Genomic DNA, 13233 nt, shown 5'->3' on the forward strand with positions numbered 1-13233 from the left:
TGATTGTATTGGGGGTGTTTCGGTAGAACAGCTCTATTGACGGGCGGAGAACATGAACATGCCAGACAGCTGCCGTAATACCATTCCAGCACCGCGGCCTTCTCGCAGTGAATGCGAGCGTCTGCGGTTTCCTTCCTGACTGAAGCTCTCATTGGGCAGATTCGGGCAGCGAGGAGGCGAGCACCCGCTGAAATGGCCCTCATTGTTCAGTAAACTGACTAATGAATGACATGGAGGGAGGGGGTGGGGGTGGGAGGGAGAGAGAGGAGGTGAGGTCACACATTGTTCCCTCTTTCGTACTTTTCCTTGGACGTCTCGTGGGATGGCTGTTTGCTTGTGGAGGGCCTCGGTGCTGCTTTGTTAGCGCGCCTGCTTTGAGGTTAGTGAGGCTGGGATGTTGCCAAGTCACACACACACACACACACACACACGCACACACACGCACACGCACACGCACACACACACACACACGCAGCTTCTCAGCCTTTCTCAGATAAAAAACTCCAAAGGAAACAAAGATGGATGTTGCTGGAAGGCATCAAGCAGCTGCTGACCTCGTCTTCAGGATGCAACTGTTTTCTGAGTTAAAAAGAGTTTTAGAGGCTCGTGTAATAAATCATCTCGAGCCAATTCCTTCAATTAAATAAGAGACATTTCTAAAGTTATTGACAAAAGCCTCCTTCTGGTATTTGCTAGTTACTGTGCAGTAACGTTTTATTTTATGGGTTTATAACTTAGATTATTTTCTAGGAAGTTTCCTGGAAAGAACAGTGGAATTTGGTGTCTATTATAAGGATTTTTTTCTTGAAAGACCAGCTCCATTTAAAAATTGATTATGAATCTATTACTGGAAATTTAACTCTCCATATTTTCTGTGCACTGACTAAAACACTCTGTTGGTGATAAAGTGAAGTGTAGTAACTGAACACCATACTTTCCATATAAATAGTTGGCCCTAAGGGAATAATGAGGCATTAAAGGTGATGTTTAAGGCTGTGAGCATTGATGGATTCAGGTTCTCAATGAGTTGCAAATGTTTTAATTTGCTAAAGCTGACAGGACGCTAATACCAGTTCATCAGAAATATAAACTCATCAAACTGTCTCATTGGTTCAGATGGAAGTAAATCAGTTTCATTCAGACAGAAATGTTCTGGATATAAATGAAATGTATTTGCTAAACATGTGCTTACAGCTATGTTTGTAGTGTGTGAGGTTCACTGTGTTCACACAAAGGGAGTCCGGACACATCATGAATCTACTGTTTATTTCGGGCTGTAAATGTACCGCAGCGAAAACTGAATGGATGACAATGAAAACCAAGCACAAACACAACAGTCTGCTTATCCTAATCAGTTATGTTTAACAAAAACCTTTCTCAACCAGCCGCTCATTCTACACATAAAACATGCAAAGATAAATAACTGTCCGGTGAAATGAGACACGAACGCAGTCTGAAACACAGCAGCCCTACGAGCAGTCAGACCCTTCTGGTCTCATTGATTTCCATCAGTCAGTAAGATCTGATTAGGCAGCAATCAATAAACGCTTCGACTTTCAGAGGACATTCTTTGTTCTGTCTTCATGCCGTTCCCTCATGCAGAAATTCCCAACCCTCTTCGTCATCATGCACACACAATAGAGGAAAAATGGTTAGTCAAGGAGACAAGACAGGTGCTCAGTATCTGTTCAGACTGAATTGGCACATTGGTGGTTAGCGTCACTGAGGTGCGCACCAAGGCACAACTTTGGTTTTCAGAGTAAATGTATGATACAGAAAACGTCATTTCCTCTGACTAACACACTGATTAAAGCTAACACTACTGTTTATACTGGTTCCTCCCCAGATGACCAGGATTCGGCCTCAACGTCAGACTCTTCAGAATGAACCGACTCCCCCTCCGCAACATTTCTGCACAACACCTGCTTCACCTCCACGTGCATCTGCTCCTGCTCCTGCTTCGCAGCCAGGGCTTTCGCTGAGTCAGCATCCACCCTGGAGTTCCAGTTAACCACATTCGGGTTTTGCAAATCCCCCCAAACCAGGTTGTCAGCAAACGCTAGATTCTGATTGGTTTGCTCAGCTGCTTCGTTGCAGGTGTCATCTGGTTGGTTTGTGGCACCGGTCTCCAGGGAGGACACCCAGAAGTCATTCTTTACACCAGAGCTAAAGAAACCATGGAGGCTGCCGTCTTTGCCGTTTGTGTCCAGCAGCTGTGTCGAGTCTTTCACCACAAAGATGTCTTCTTCATCGGGCGCGCTGTCGGGGGAGGTCTGGAGGGGCTCGTCTTTAGCGCCCTCATGAGAGCCTCCGTCATCGTGGAGAGCTGGATCAGGCACATTATCACATCCTTCATAATCTTCATCCTCATCCCTGTTTACCTCAGTTGGGTTCTCAAGGACTTCCCATTCGGACGCTTCTGGAACATCCCGACGTTCTGCAACGTCCTCAATGAGACGTTCTTGAGACACACTGGATGGTTCGACAGGTCCCACCTCTTTCACCCCAGAGGGGACCGCCACATCCTGCAGGTTTCCCTGATCTGCTGTCACCTGTAACGCAGAGTTTGCTTCCTCTGAGCCGTTAGTTTCTTCCACATCAGTCCTGCTGATGAAGTCACTAAAGCCGGTGTGATCTTCTGTTACATCAACATGTGTCACCATGGACACGTTCTGTTCATCCTCTTCCTCTCTTCTCTCTGGAGCTTCCTGATCTTCTTTATGTTGGACCCCCTCGTCAGCCAGAGTGTCTGTTTGAGGCACTACCGCTGACGAATCACTGGAATATAGCATGTCATGAGGCTGATCTGTAAGTGTGGAGGAAGATGTAAGTTGGTGGTTTACTGTCACACAGCGAGACGCGTCCTCTGCTGTTGTTTTTCCGGTCATTTCCTCGACAGACCTGCGCTGCAGATGTAGCATCTCCTCGCTCTCGCCGACCTGCTGCTGCGCGAAGTGGACGCTGTATCTGTCTGTGGATAAGTTCTCTAGTTCCTGTTCTACAAGTCTGTCCGTCTCCAACTCCTCATTGTAGTCCACATTTATGGGTTCTTCAGTTTCTTCATCCGAATGTCCCTCGCTGACATCTCCGATCATTGCTTCTGCATCTTCTTTATCGTTCACCAGCGTGGCAGGCTCACTTTCATTCACACCGCGGCCGACAGCCCTGTCCTCAGTGTGAGCATATCCCAGATCATATTCCTCATCCAGTGCTTCCCCTTCAGCTTCTTCACACAGATCTTCCATAGTTCCGAACCTCTTCGTCTTGCCCTCGCTCCACGCTCCGCTCCCCGTCTCTCCGGCCTTCTTGTCCTGCTCGCCTTCACTCGACTCGCTCTCGTCCATGTGTGACGCCTGAGTGTTGGCGTCGGTCTCGTCGCTCTTGTATCGAATCAAAGGACGAGTGTCGGCGAGGGTGTTATCCAGAGCGTAGCTGTCGCTCTCCAGCTCGGTCCTCCACGACACAGAGACATTTTGGGAATCCTCCTCTTCATCATCTTCTTCATTGTCAGGAAGCGGTGCATCATATACCTGTGTGTCCACCACTGAAGAAGCCATGTTGTCGTCTTGGTGTCCATCTATATCCTGCCTAATTTCTCTCTGTTCATGCTCTCGCTCTCTTGTTGATATGTCTTCCTCTGGTTCAGCGTGTACTCGTTTCTCTTCATCCTTTTTCACGTCATCATCTGTCTTCAGATCAGGCTTCCTTTCTATCACACTATCCCACGTATCCATCTCTTCTCCATCAGGGTACAACTTATCCTCGACGTCCGTCGCATTCATTCCCGCTACACAACTGCGTATTTCTTGTTTTATCTCAGCTGCTTCCTCCTTTAAGATGTTTTCATCTCGACCAAAGTCTGTCTCGTTGCTAAACAAAGCTTCTTCAGGCTCATACTCGGACGCTGGACTGCTCGTTCTGGATCCAAAGTTTGGTTCCAGTACGGCCTCAGTTCCAGAATCTGAGGTTTCCTCTTGCACATGCTCTACTTCTTTCCCTTCGCACTCTTTCTCTACCCATGCATCAATCGGAGCGTGTGGCTCTTGCACATCTTCCCTTTCAGCAGATATTTCGAAAGGCACACCTTGATCAGGTTCGTCTGAGAAACCACGGGGCTCCGCTGTCATTCTCACGTGGCTTGGTGCAACGTTGGTTGTGGGAAACTCATCATTGATGGGTGGCTCGGTGTTGAGGCCAGACTCAACCTGATGGCTGACGAGTGACTCAACCGCTGCTGTTTCCTCAGGAGCTTCAACACCAGCGTTGCTCCGGCGCTCTCCACCTTCTCTGTCCTCTGCTGCTGTTTCAGCAGGAGCCTCCTGCTCATTAGGAGGTGACAGAGGCTCAGCATAGGTGACTTTCTCATGAACCTCCTGTGGTCGGAAATTTTCAACGGCTCCATCCTGCAGTATTTTTGGATAAGGGGTTTCCCATGCTGCTGACTTTGTTGTGTCTTCATGTGCAGCTTTCACAGAAACCTTTGGAGTTTCAGAGAGGATTACAGGTTTTCTGCTCCAGCTTGGTGTCGTGGTTATCGATGTCGGTCTTGTTCCTGTTGTGCCACGAACAGATGAGGGGGAAGTGGTCTTGTGGCTGGTGGACAGCTGGGTCTGGTAATTCTTCTTAACCCCTTGAGGACTGAAAACTGCTTCTGTGGGGGGACAAGAGCAGAGCTCATAAATACACAATGAACTAAGCTGCTGTAATAATAATGAGTTGCACTGTCTTAAATGAGACCAACAATTATCTATATAACAATTATGCTGGAGATATTTGATATCTCCACTCAGTGATAACTAGTATTTCATCCTATGTGATCTTAACATAACAGAGACACTGTGGAGAACCTGCCTCCCCAAAGCATTATCAAAACCTACGTTCCCTATGGGGGCTGGACACTAATGGGGAGATATTGATTGCTGTTTCCTTTCACTGCTGTCTAAGTTACCGGAAAGCAAAGCCATGTGGCTCAATAACCTTTGGGGACTGTCTTTGGTGGCTTGCATTACAGGACCCAAAGTGCCTACCTCAGCTCCCCGAGCCCACAGTCTGCCCAGTCAGGCTAATGCAATTACATATTGTACCAAACATGTCCCCGACTCAGAGGGGCTTTTAGTTAAACGAAGTCAAATTATGCTCTTACAAAGGGGAGAATTAATGTAGCACGGAGAGCGGAGATAAAGGAGAGGATTTATGCGACATGTTGAGGCTCTAAACACTGCAGCAGTGAAGTCACTGACATGATGCTGGTGTATTAATGTTGTTTACTTTAATTACCTGTGATGGAAATGTGTCTTGGCTGATTTATTAAAGAGATGTCTCCCCTGAGGCTTTCACCGTCCAGCAAAGCTCTGTAGAAGCAGACAAGGAGAAGAGAGAAGCAGGTTACCTCCCGCAACAGCAGGACAATACTGCGATGTTAAGAATCTGCGTGAGCCATGAGTGAGCGAATGCCGGCATGATGCTGCTCACAGAGCGAAGGGCGGGAAGAGGAGGGAAGGGCCACTTTTGTTGCTCCTGAGCAGCAGGAACAGACCGAGGTCTGTTGTTATGGTAATGAAGGAAAGGCCCTGGCATTGAGGAGCCATCTGCAGCCACAAACCTCTGCCATCAATTCCTCACACACACACACACACACACACACACACACACACATGCACACCGACACACAATGGCAGCAGATATTATGTGCAGCCCATGCAGCACTAATACCTCTGTCTCCATTCACACATGTGGACCACACTCTCACAATTAGCTGCATGTGAAGCAGTTTAGCACATTTTTGTGTCTGCATTTAGTTACAAGACTCTGTTTGATTAAAATATCGAGTTTCATGTGCAGTGAATGACTTTGAAATGTGTCCTCTGGTGTTTCTCCCCCCCCCCTCCAGCTCCCCTCTGCTGTTATTCTAGACTCCCATAGCTCATAAATTGGTAGCTTCTCACTGAAGGGCGAGGGTCAATATTGTGAGGTGGGGGGAGAAGGAGAAAGGAGAAACCACTGTAGCGCTCCATAATGGATAAGAAACTCTGTCCGAGACATCAGAGGCCGCTGTTTCAGCGAGATGACCTTTAGTCCAGACGGCTGCACCCGCTGTGGACGCCGTCTCCGATGGACGGCTGTCTGTCCACTCGGTTACTGAGCTGCAGCGTTAGTGATGGTGGCTTCACTCAGCTTCTAATACTGTACGTGACACTTGTGATGTGTTAATCTATAATCAGTGAGTTTTGCTGTGGATGTGTGGAGGCGGTTCTGACCCTGAGGCACAGGTGATTCATGCAGTTTGTATGTGAAGGAAAATATTTGATCTGAATAAAACAAAGCAAATCAGCCCTTATCCATCATGTGTTTGGCCCGTTTCTGGTGTTCAGCCTCCACCCAAAGCTGCATCTGCCTCATTGACATGTTGCATCCTGATACCTTGGAAGCTCGTTACTGATCGGCTGCCACCAAAGATTATTTTCATTTTCAATCGATCTGCTCATCTGGTTATTCTCTCAATCAATTGATTAATTGTTTATAGAATATCAGACGTTTGCAAAGCTTCAGTTTGTGAATTAAAACTTGTTGTTTTGTTCGACATGTCCAACATGAAAAGATGTCCAGTTTACTCTCTCATGAAACAAAGAAAAGCTGCAAATCCTCTGATCTGAGAATGTGGAAGCAGCTGTTTTTAAAAAAAAAATGACTGATGATTAATTGATTATTAAGTACAGGAGGAGAGATGCTGACTGCATCGTGTTAGTTGTAGTTCCAGAAATGAACCAATATCCAAATATAAGCAACAGACTGGACGGATTTCCATGTGAGCGTCAGAGTAATAATAATAGTCTCCCCAGTTGTTTTAAAGACAAAGCCGCTGATTTAGGAAAACACGTGGTTTAGTCAGTCGACTCCCACGATGCTGCGAGTGAGGCGGCTTTTAACCAGCATCAAAAATACTCCACTTTCATCGTGTCGAAATCGACGTTGAATGCAGCATCCCTCCCACACCTGCGACATCAAACAGGTAAATTCCTCGGATCTCCAGCTCCGCCGAAGTTTTAATGCCTTTGCATCACAGCGTGAAGCCAAAGTTTCAACATGACTGACACTTCATAAAAGCCACAAACAGTCAAAGTCAACAAACAAAATCTGTCAATACTCAGTCTGCGGTTTAATTTTAAATTACAGCGATCAAAGCAATAGTCATATTATAATGCATATATTTCGCCCATTGATCACAACATCTTTAATGGAAGAACAGGATGCAAAGCTGACATGTTCGACAGTCAGTGTCTGAATCAACCAATCAGAGAACTCTGCACGTCTGTTTCTCATGATGTCAGAGGAGTAGAAACAGAAAAATGCTTCCGACTGTGGATGGAGGGACTTCATCTTAACACCTGTGAGACTCTACTCTGCCCTGAGTTTAAAGCCAGACACAGCGGACTGCAAGTCATAGAACAAAATGCTCCATTCCTCCAGTTAGATGTGATGTGTCAGAGATTTTCTGGTAATATAGCAGGTATCACAACATCACTGGTGATACCGTCGTTGCTGTGGGCCACATATGGAAATATTTTTTGAGTTACCTGTGACTGCAACACATTTGTCCAAAGCTAACTTTAAACTTTGAGAACCCTGAAATCACAAAGTTTTGTTTTCACATCTCTGTTAGAGAAAAGAATTCCTGTTACAACATGTGAATTAATGAGCTTCAGACGGGCTGACAGGCGTATTTCTAAACTGTGTTTGCACAATGATCCAGGCTTTACGCTCAGCAAGGCTAGTTATGACCCCCTACCCTCTCCTCACCCAGCGCATTTTGGGATGTGCTCTGGCCTCTTTATCCCTGCACTGAGATTACTCAGTTAAAATCCCAACTCTTTGAAAGCCTTTATTCATCCAGCTTTTGAGCGTGCTGTCTGAGCTGAACTCAAACTGCTGTGTTGAGTTTCAGAGTGAGTCGGCCTGTTTTCTAGCTGTTTTTGTAGGCGCAACATTAACAAGGAGTACAATCATAGAATATTACAGCTCAACATTTTTGTGTTTTTTAAATTGATTTTAAAAAGTGAATAATGTGTTTTTCACATTATTTGTGTTTTTTTTAATGTCAGAAAGTTGTTTCTTAAAGAACCAGTTCAATTGCCAGTCAACCTAAGTAAATGCATTTTTGACAGAAATCAAAACATGTTAATGACATAATCGTTCTGCTTTGATTGAAGACTCAAGCCATTGTGTCCAAGAGGAAGAGGGGGGAGTGTTTTTTCTGGGTGTTTGCCCACGTTAAGATCACAAAACACGCTCTTTATTCAAATATTTGTGTGCACAACACTATTTTTCCAAGAGACATGGAAAAAGAAGAAAGAAAGCAAGAGATCACAGAGAATTTTGTGAATGTTTTGCAGTGCAGTTAATTTATGACGTGTTTATGTCAGGCCCCCCCCCCTCCGGTTCTGACGGTGCAGCGTACCTGTACGTCGCCACCTCCAGGCCCAGAGACATCTTCACCTGCTGCAGGCCTCGGTTCTCCAGGAGGATGTGATCGATCTGCTGGCCCAGCTCCTCTTTCTCCACCTCCAGCCCCTCAAAGTGCTCCTGCCAAAACAGGAAGTGAAACAGGAAGGACAGGAAGTGGTTAAAAAACAAAGCTGTGACCACATTCTCACAGTGAATTATAATTAACAATGTTTTCAGTGTTATTCAAATGCTGATAAGTTCACCGAAAGAAGGGTTTTATTGAAAATTCAGCTGCACAAGTTAACACTTCGGGTTTGACTAACTACAGAAACCTTGTTCCCAGCCGTCCAGACCCACACGGGAAGAGAGCAGCATTGTCCTAAAGAGTGCTTAATTTGGGTGTTTCACCCCTCAGACTTCACTGTGACCCAGAACTAATCCCAACAGACCCAGCCTATAAATATGTAGTCCCCCCCATCCCCTTCAGACCCAAAGGTTTTCATTCCATCAGAATATAAAATGAGCATACTGAGGGAGGGAAGCCCCGGGGGGACAAACCTCCTTAAAGCCTTCAGTGCGACAGCTGGCTACTCGAGGCTTTGAATACTAAAGGCCAGGAAATGAGATATTTAAACAAAATGTTTAAAATATCAAAAAGATCTGGTGATTTAGTTTTTGATCTCTTCTGAAATGACCAGTCATGTCACCGACAGGCAGTGGTGAACTCCAGCCGTGCAGCTGTTCACATTCCCCTGTGGTTTGTAACCTCTTCATTGTCTATTTGTGCCATGTGAAACTATGACAGAGACTTTAGACACTGCGAGACTTCCTGAGCAACAGCGACGACCGTGTGAGCAGTGTTTCACACCACACAGGTTTTAATCCATTTCTCACATCGTCTCTAAGAAAAAATCAAAAGATCATTGACTCAAAAGGATTTTTCCAGTGAGCAGAAAATCAGTCTCCTCTATAATTGCACGTATTGATTGACTGACACTATGACATGGATGTATATACTGAATATGAAGTTCGATGTAAGGATTATTTCAATGACTTCAATGATGAGTTCAATGATCTCACCTGGAGCTGCTGGATCTCCGTCCTGTAGGTGTTTTCCTGCTGGGCTGCCCTCTTCTCCAGATGCAGCCTGACGTCCTGAGCCGAGGCGATCTCCTTCTGCAGGGCTCGGAGCTGCAGCTGGCTCTCGCTCTTCTCCTGACCCGCTTGGGTTAAACGGCTCCTGGCCTGGTTAAGTGACTCCTCCAGCCGAGCTAGCTGCCCCTGATAGGCCTCTGCTGCCTCCTGCCATGCTCTGGTGGCCCTCTGGGAGTACTCCTGTCCCAGCTGTAGGAGGTTTGGTGTCTGGTGTCCCCTTGGAGCCAGTGTGGGTGGCGCTGTGGCTCTGGAATGGGCCAAAGTGGCCTCCAAGTGGGCCACGTCCTCCTGATGGGTTTGAATTAGGTGCCTCATCTCATACTCCAGCTGAGCGACCTTCTCCCTCAGCCAGGTCTGCGCCCTCTGTTCCTCCTGCAGCTCCTTCCTGCTTTGCTCCAGCTTCATCTTGGCCTCCACATGGGCCTGAGCCTCCCTCTGCCTGTGCAGGTCCAGGGCTTGGAGCTCCGCGGCCAGCCTGCCGACCTCCATCTCTGTGTGGACCCTGTCCCTCCAGGCTGCATCCACCTCCAGCCTCGCCTGCTGCAGCTCTTCCTCCAGGCCCTTCCTTCGCGTCGAGACTCCATGATTGGTGCGTCTCAGAGCTTGGATGTCCTTTGCAAGCAGCGCATTTTCCTCCTCCAGGAGTTTGACCCGGCTCAGGTAGGTCTCCAGGCGTCGGTTCAGGTTCAGCATCTGGTGCTTCTCCTCACCCAGGTGGCTGTGATGAAAGGTTTTATGCACACTGTGGAGCTCCATGTCAGAGGCCTCACTCAGAGCGACACTGATTATGATTTGGCAGCCGACTGTCTGTCTGTGTACAGGCCTGAGTCAGTGTGTGGGGGTTCTGGTCTGAGTGAGGCTCCTGCGAGGCTCCGCTAGTGTGACTGCCAGCAAGAGGCTTCCCTTTCATACTAGAGTTAATGAAGGGGCCGGGCACACGGACACAAGGGGAGGAGGGGTGGCGAGGGAGGAGACTGAAGGGCAGAGAGGGAGGGGAGAGGAGATGAGGAGGGATGGAGAGGGAGAGAGAAGAGAATGAGAGGAGATGGAGGGGTGGCGTAGGAGGGCTGGAGGAGATGGGAAAGGGCAGAGGGAGGCGGTGATGTAATTTCCACAGTTAACTCTTGGTGGACCGAAGGATTTAACATGCAGAAATAAATCAGCATCATTAACAGGAAGTAAATATCAGAAACACTTATTATTCATATCTGTAACCATCCTTTCTCAAGGCAGAAGTGTTTTTATACTCTTGTATATAATCTACATATACTGTATATACTGTGTATATATCTTATCTTATCTTATCTCTTAAAAGAGCTCCACACACACAGTTTGATTGACAGTAAATCGCTGCAACTCACAAATATCAAGCAACGGATAGGAGAGACGAATTAAACATAAATGAAAAACAGGGTGTCCTGATGGTCTGGAGGTGTAAAATCCAAGCCATTTAAAGCCCCCCTGCAATGACAATCAAGATTTTGTATTCTAATATATTGTAAATGTGTCCATATGCTGTTTTCTATGTGCTACAAGACATTTCATCACTTAAATAAGCAGCCAGTTCCACGGCAAAGGAAACACGGATTCAGACATCCAGAGTTTCATACATCACAAACTGAAGGAACCAATCCATCAACCTGTGGGGTGAAACTGCGGTGAGATGAGGGGTGCAGCTACCTATCAGTGTTTTGCAAGTTAAGTTTCACTTTTTTTTCAAAATGAGGGCAGAGACATGCTCTGGTTTTGGTTGTTAAGCTGCAGAAGGAGAGATGTTGAGCCTTCATGTGATACCAGAGGATCTGAAAAAGCCAGAACAATGTTTTACTGCAAAACTTCTACTGAAGTCAAGATAGGTCAAAGTGTGTAAGTGAAGAAAATGAAGGTTTTTCTATGGTGAAAGGTGTATATTGATCTAAAACCAGAGCTTTACTACATTAAAGCAAACAGTAGTAATTTAAACTTTATTATAGTGGATATGAGTCACTGGAGGCCAGCAGAGACACCTGACAAATGCTGTCATGTGATCACATTTCTTTTTTTCTTTGTTAACTCAGCTGCTTTGGCAACCGCATTCTGAATGAGCTGAGGCTTTTTATGGTGAGACCTGAGAAACTGCATCACAGTAACCAACCTGCACAGACTGAAAGTAACTAATTAATTAAGAAAACTAACCAACTAACCAAACACATAACATCCAAGTTTCTAACATCCAATGCAGAAAAAGAATTTGTCTGGGTGATATTATGTATGCAAGATAAGATAAGAAAAGATAAGACTTTATTGATTACCCACTGGGGCAATTCACTTGTTACGACAGCAAGAATAAAAAGTAGAAAAAAGAACAAATAGACGATAACAAAGATACAAAAATAAAATCAACTGCAGAGGCCGTGTACATTATATATAAACAAGTATTAAAAATATTGCTGTCTGAAGATTGGCTTAGTTTCATAGTGGCTGAAAATCGAAGTTTGATACAGACCTGCTGTCACATCGTGTTGAAGAGGAAACACATCTTGGCTGTGTTTTTGGAAACAAGAATCACTTGAGTTGTTCTGTGTTGTGAAAGGAAGAGACCGACAGCGGCTGAGCGTGACGATTCCAGCCATGCAGGTCATGAGCTGTCTGCCGAAAACTTCCTTCTAAAATTATTTGGAAACTAATTAATTTTAAAAGCAAAGTGTAAACTCTTCTTAATAATATCCTTATAAACACGCCTCAGCGGAGTGGATGGAATGAAGGCCTACACACAAATCATACATCTCATGTATTTTACAGCCTTGCAGTGTCACTGTGTGCCCTCAGTGAAGCCAGGGAGGGTTGCAGCTTGACTATCTCCATCTAGTGGTCATCTCTCAACACTGCAACAGCCTGCTGAACCCCACCAGGACAAGCTGAGACTGCTGACTGCATCTTACTCTTCAAATTCAAAATGCTGTTTCACGCCACAGCGCGTAATAGACAAGCCAATCCACTGGAGGAGAGCGTGTCAGTGTCACCTTTTGTTTCTCTAAGCGTGAAAAAAACACGCATATATGAAGGTTTCTAAACCTAAACAAGTAGATTTGGTGCATGAACCAAATCAAACTGCAACAGTGACCTGAAATGTTTCTCAGCAAGCTTTATTTGTAGTGTAACCAGACTTTGCACATTTATTAATGCTATCTTGACTGTCGAACGAGAATGTGTTGTTTTCAGGCCTAGGCCTAGTTTATTATGCAAGGTCTTTGGGATCCTCGGCAGCACCAACACTGAAAAATTTAATATTTCAAGTGCAAAAGCAAGCAAGGAAACAAAATATTACCAAGTACAGGAAACAGATTTTGCATCTTTTACTTCTGCTTTGAAAGCAGCCTCGCTCATCAGGTAGCCTTGAATGAACATCTGTAACCAGAGTGAATGCATGGCACTGTATACAGACACAGTAACAAAGCAAAATCAGTAAATACATAAGTGTATGTTCATGTGACTGATCCAAACTGGACATCAGCCTGTAAGATCTGAAAATGTCTGACCTACTGTAAGCGGTGCTTTACATATGAAGAATAACAATTTCACCTCAACCATTAAGAATCATCACCAGAAGACCATGAATGTTCGTTTTAATATCTGGGGGCCAGCAGGGGCCAACAT

General features: G+C 45.6%; 1 protein-coding gene across 1 annotated transcript; it reads right to left on the bottom strand.

The window, feature by feature from the left end:
• Positions 1-1257: 1257 nt before the first annotated feature.
• nes (nestin) lies at positions 1258-10431 on the bottom strand. The gene is made up of 4 exons (XM_041942687.1): positions 9523-10431; positions 8456-8580; positions 5278-5351; positions 1258-4651 (listed from the first exon to the last, which is right to left on the bottom strand). Exons 1-4 carry the CDS (start codon positions 10351-10353, stop codon positions 1827-1829), a joined length of 3855 nt encoding a protein of 1284 aa, XP_041798621.1. The 5' UTR covers positions 10354-10431; the 3' UTR covers positions 1258-1826.
• Between the last annotated feature and the right edge of the window lie 2802 nt (positions 10432-13233).

The sequence above is a fragment of the Chelmon rostratus genome, chromosome 8 (genome assembly GCF_017976325.1).
Source record: "Chelmon rostratus isolate fCheRos1 chromosome 8, fCheRos1.pri, whole genome shotgun sequence".
Taxonomy (NCBI): domain Eukaryota; kingdom Metazoa; phylum Chordata; class Actinopteri; order Chaetodontiformes; family Chaetodontidae; genus Chelmon; species Chelmon rostratus.

What these genes read in the sequence shown, in the direction of transcription:
- nes (XM_041942687.1), bottom strand. Translation starts at nt 10,353, where the DNA reads ATGGAGCTCCACAGTGTGCATAAAACCTTTCATCACAGCCACCTGGGT. An exon ending in CGGAGATCCAGCAGCTCCAG is followed by an intron (nt 8,581 to 9,522) that starts GTGAGATCATTG and finishes CTGTTTTGGCAG; the next exon opens with GAGCACTTTGAGGGGCTGGA. An exon ending in AAGACACATTTCCATCACAG is followed by an intron (nt 4,652 to 5,277) that starts GTAATTAAAGTA and finishes GTCCCCCCACAG; the next exon opens with AAGCAGTTTTCAGTCCTCAA.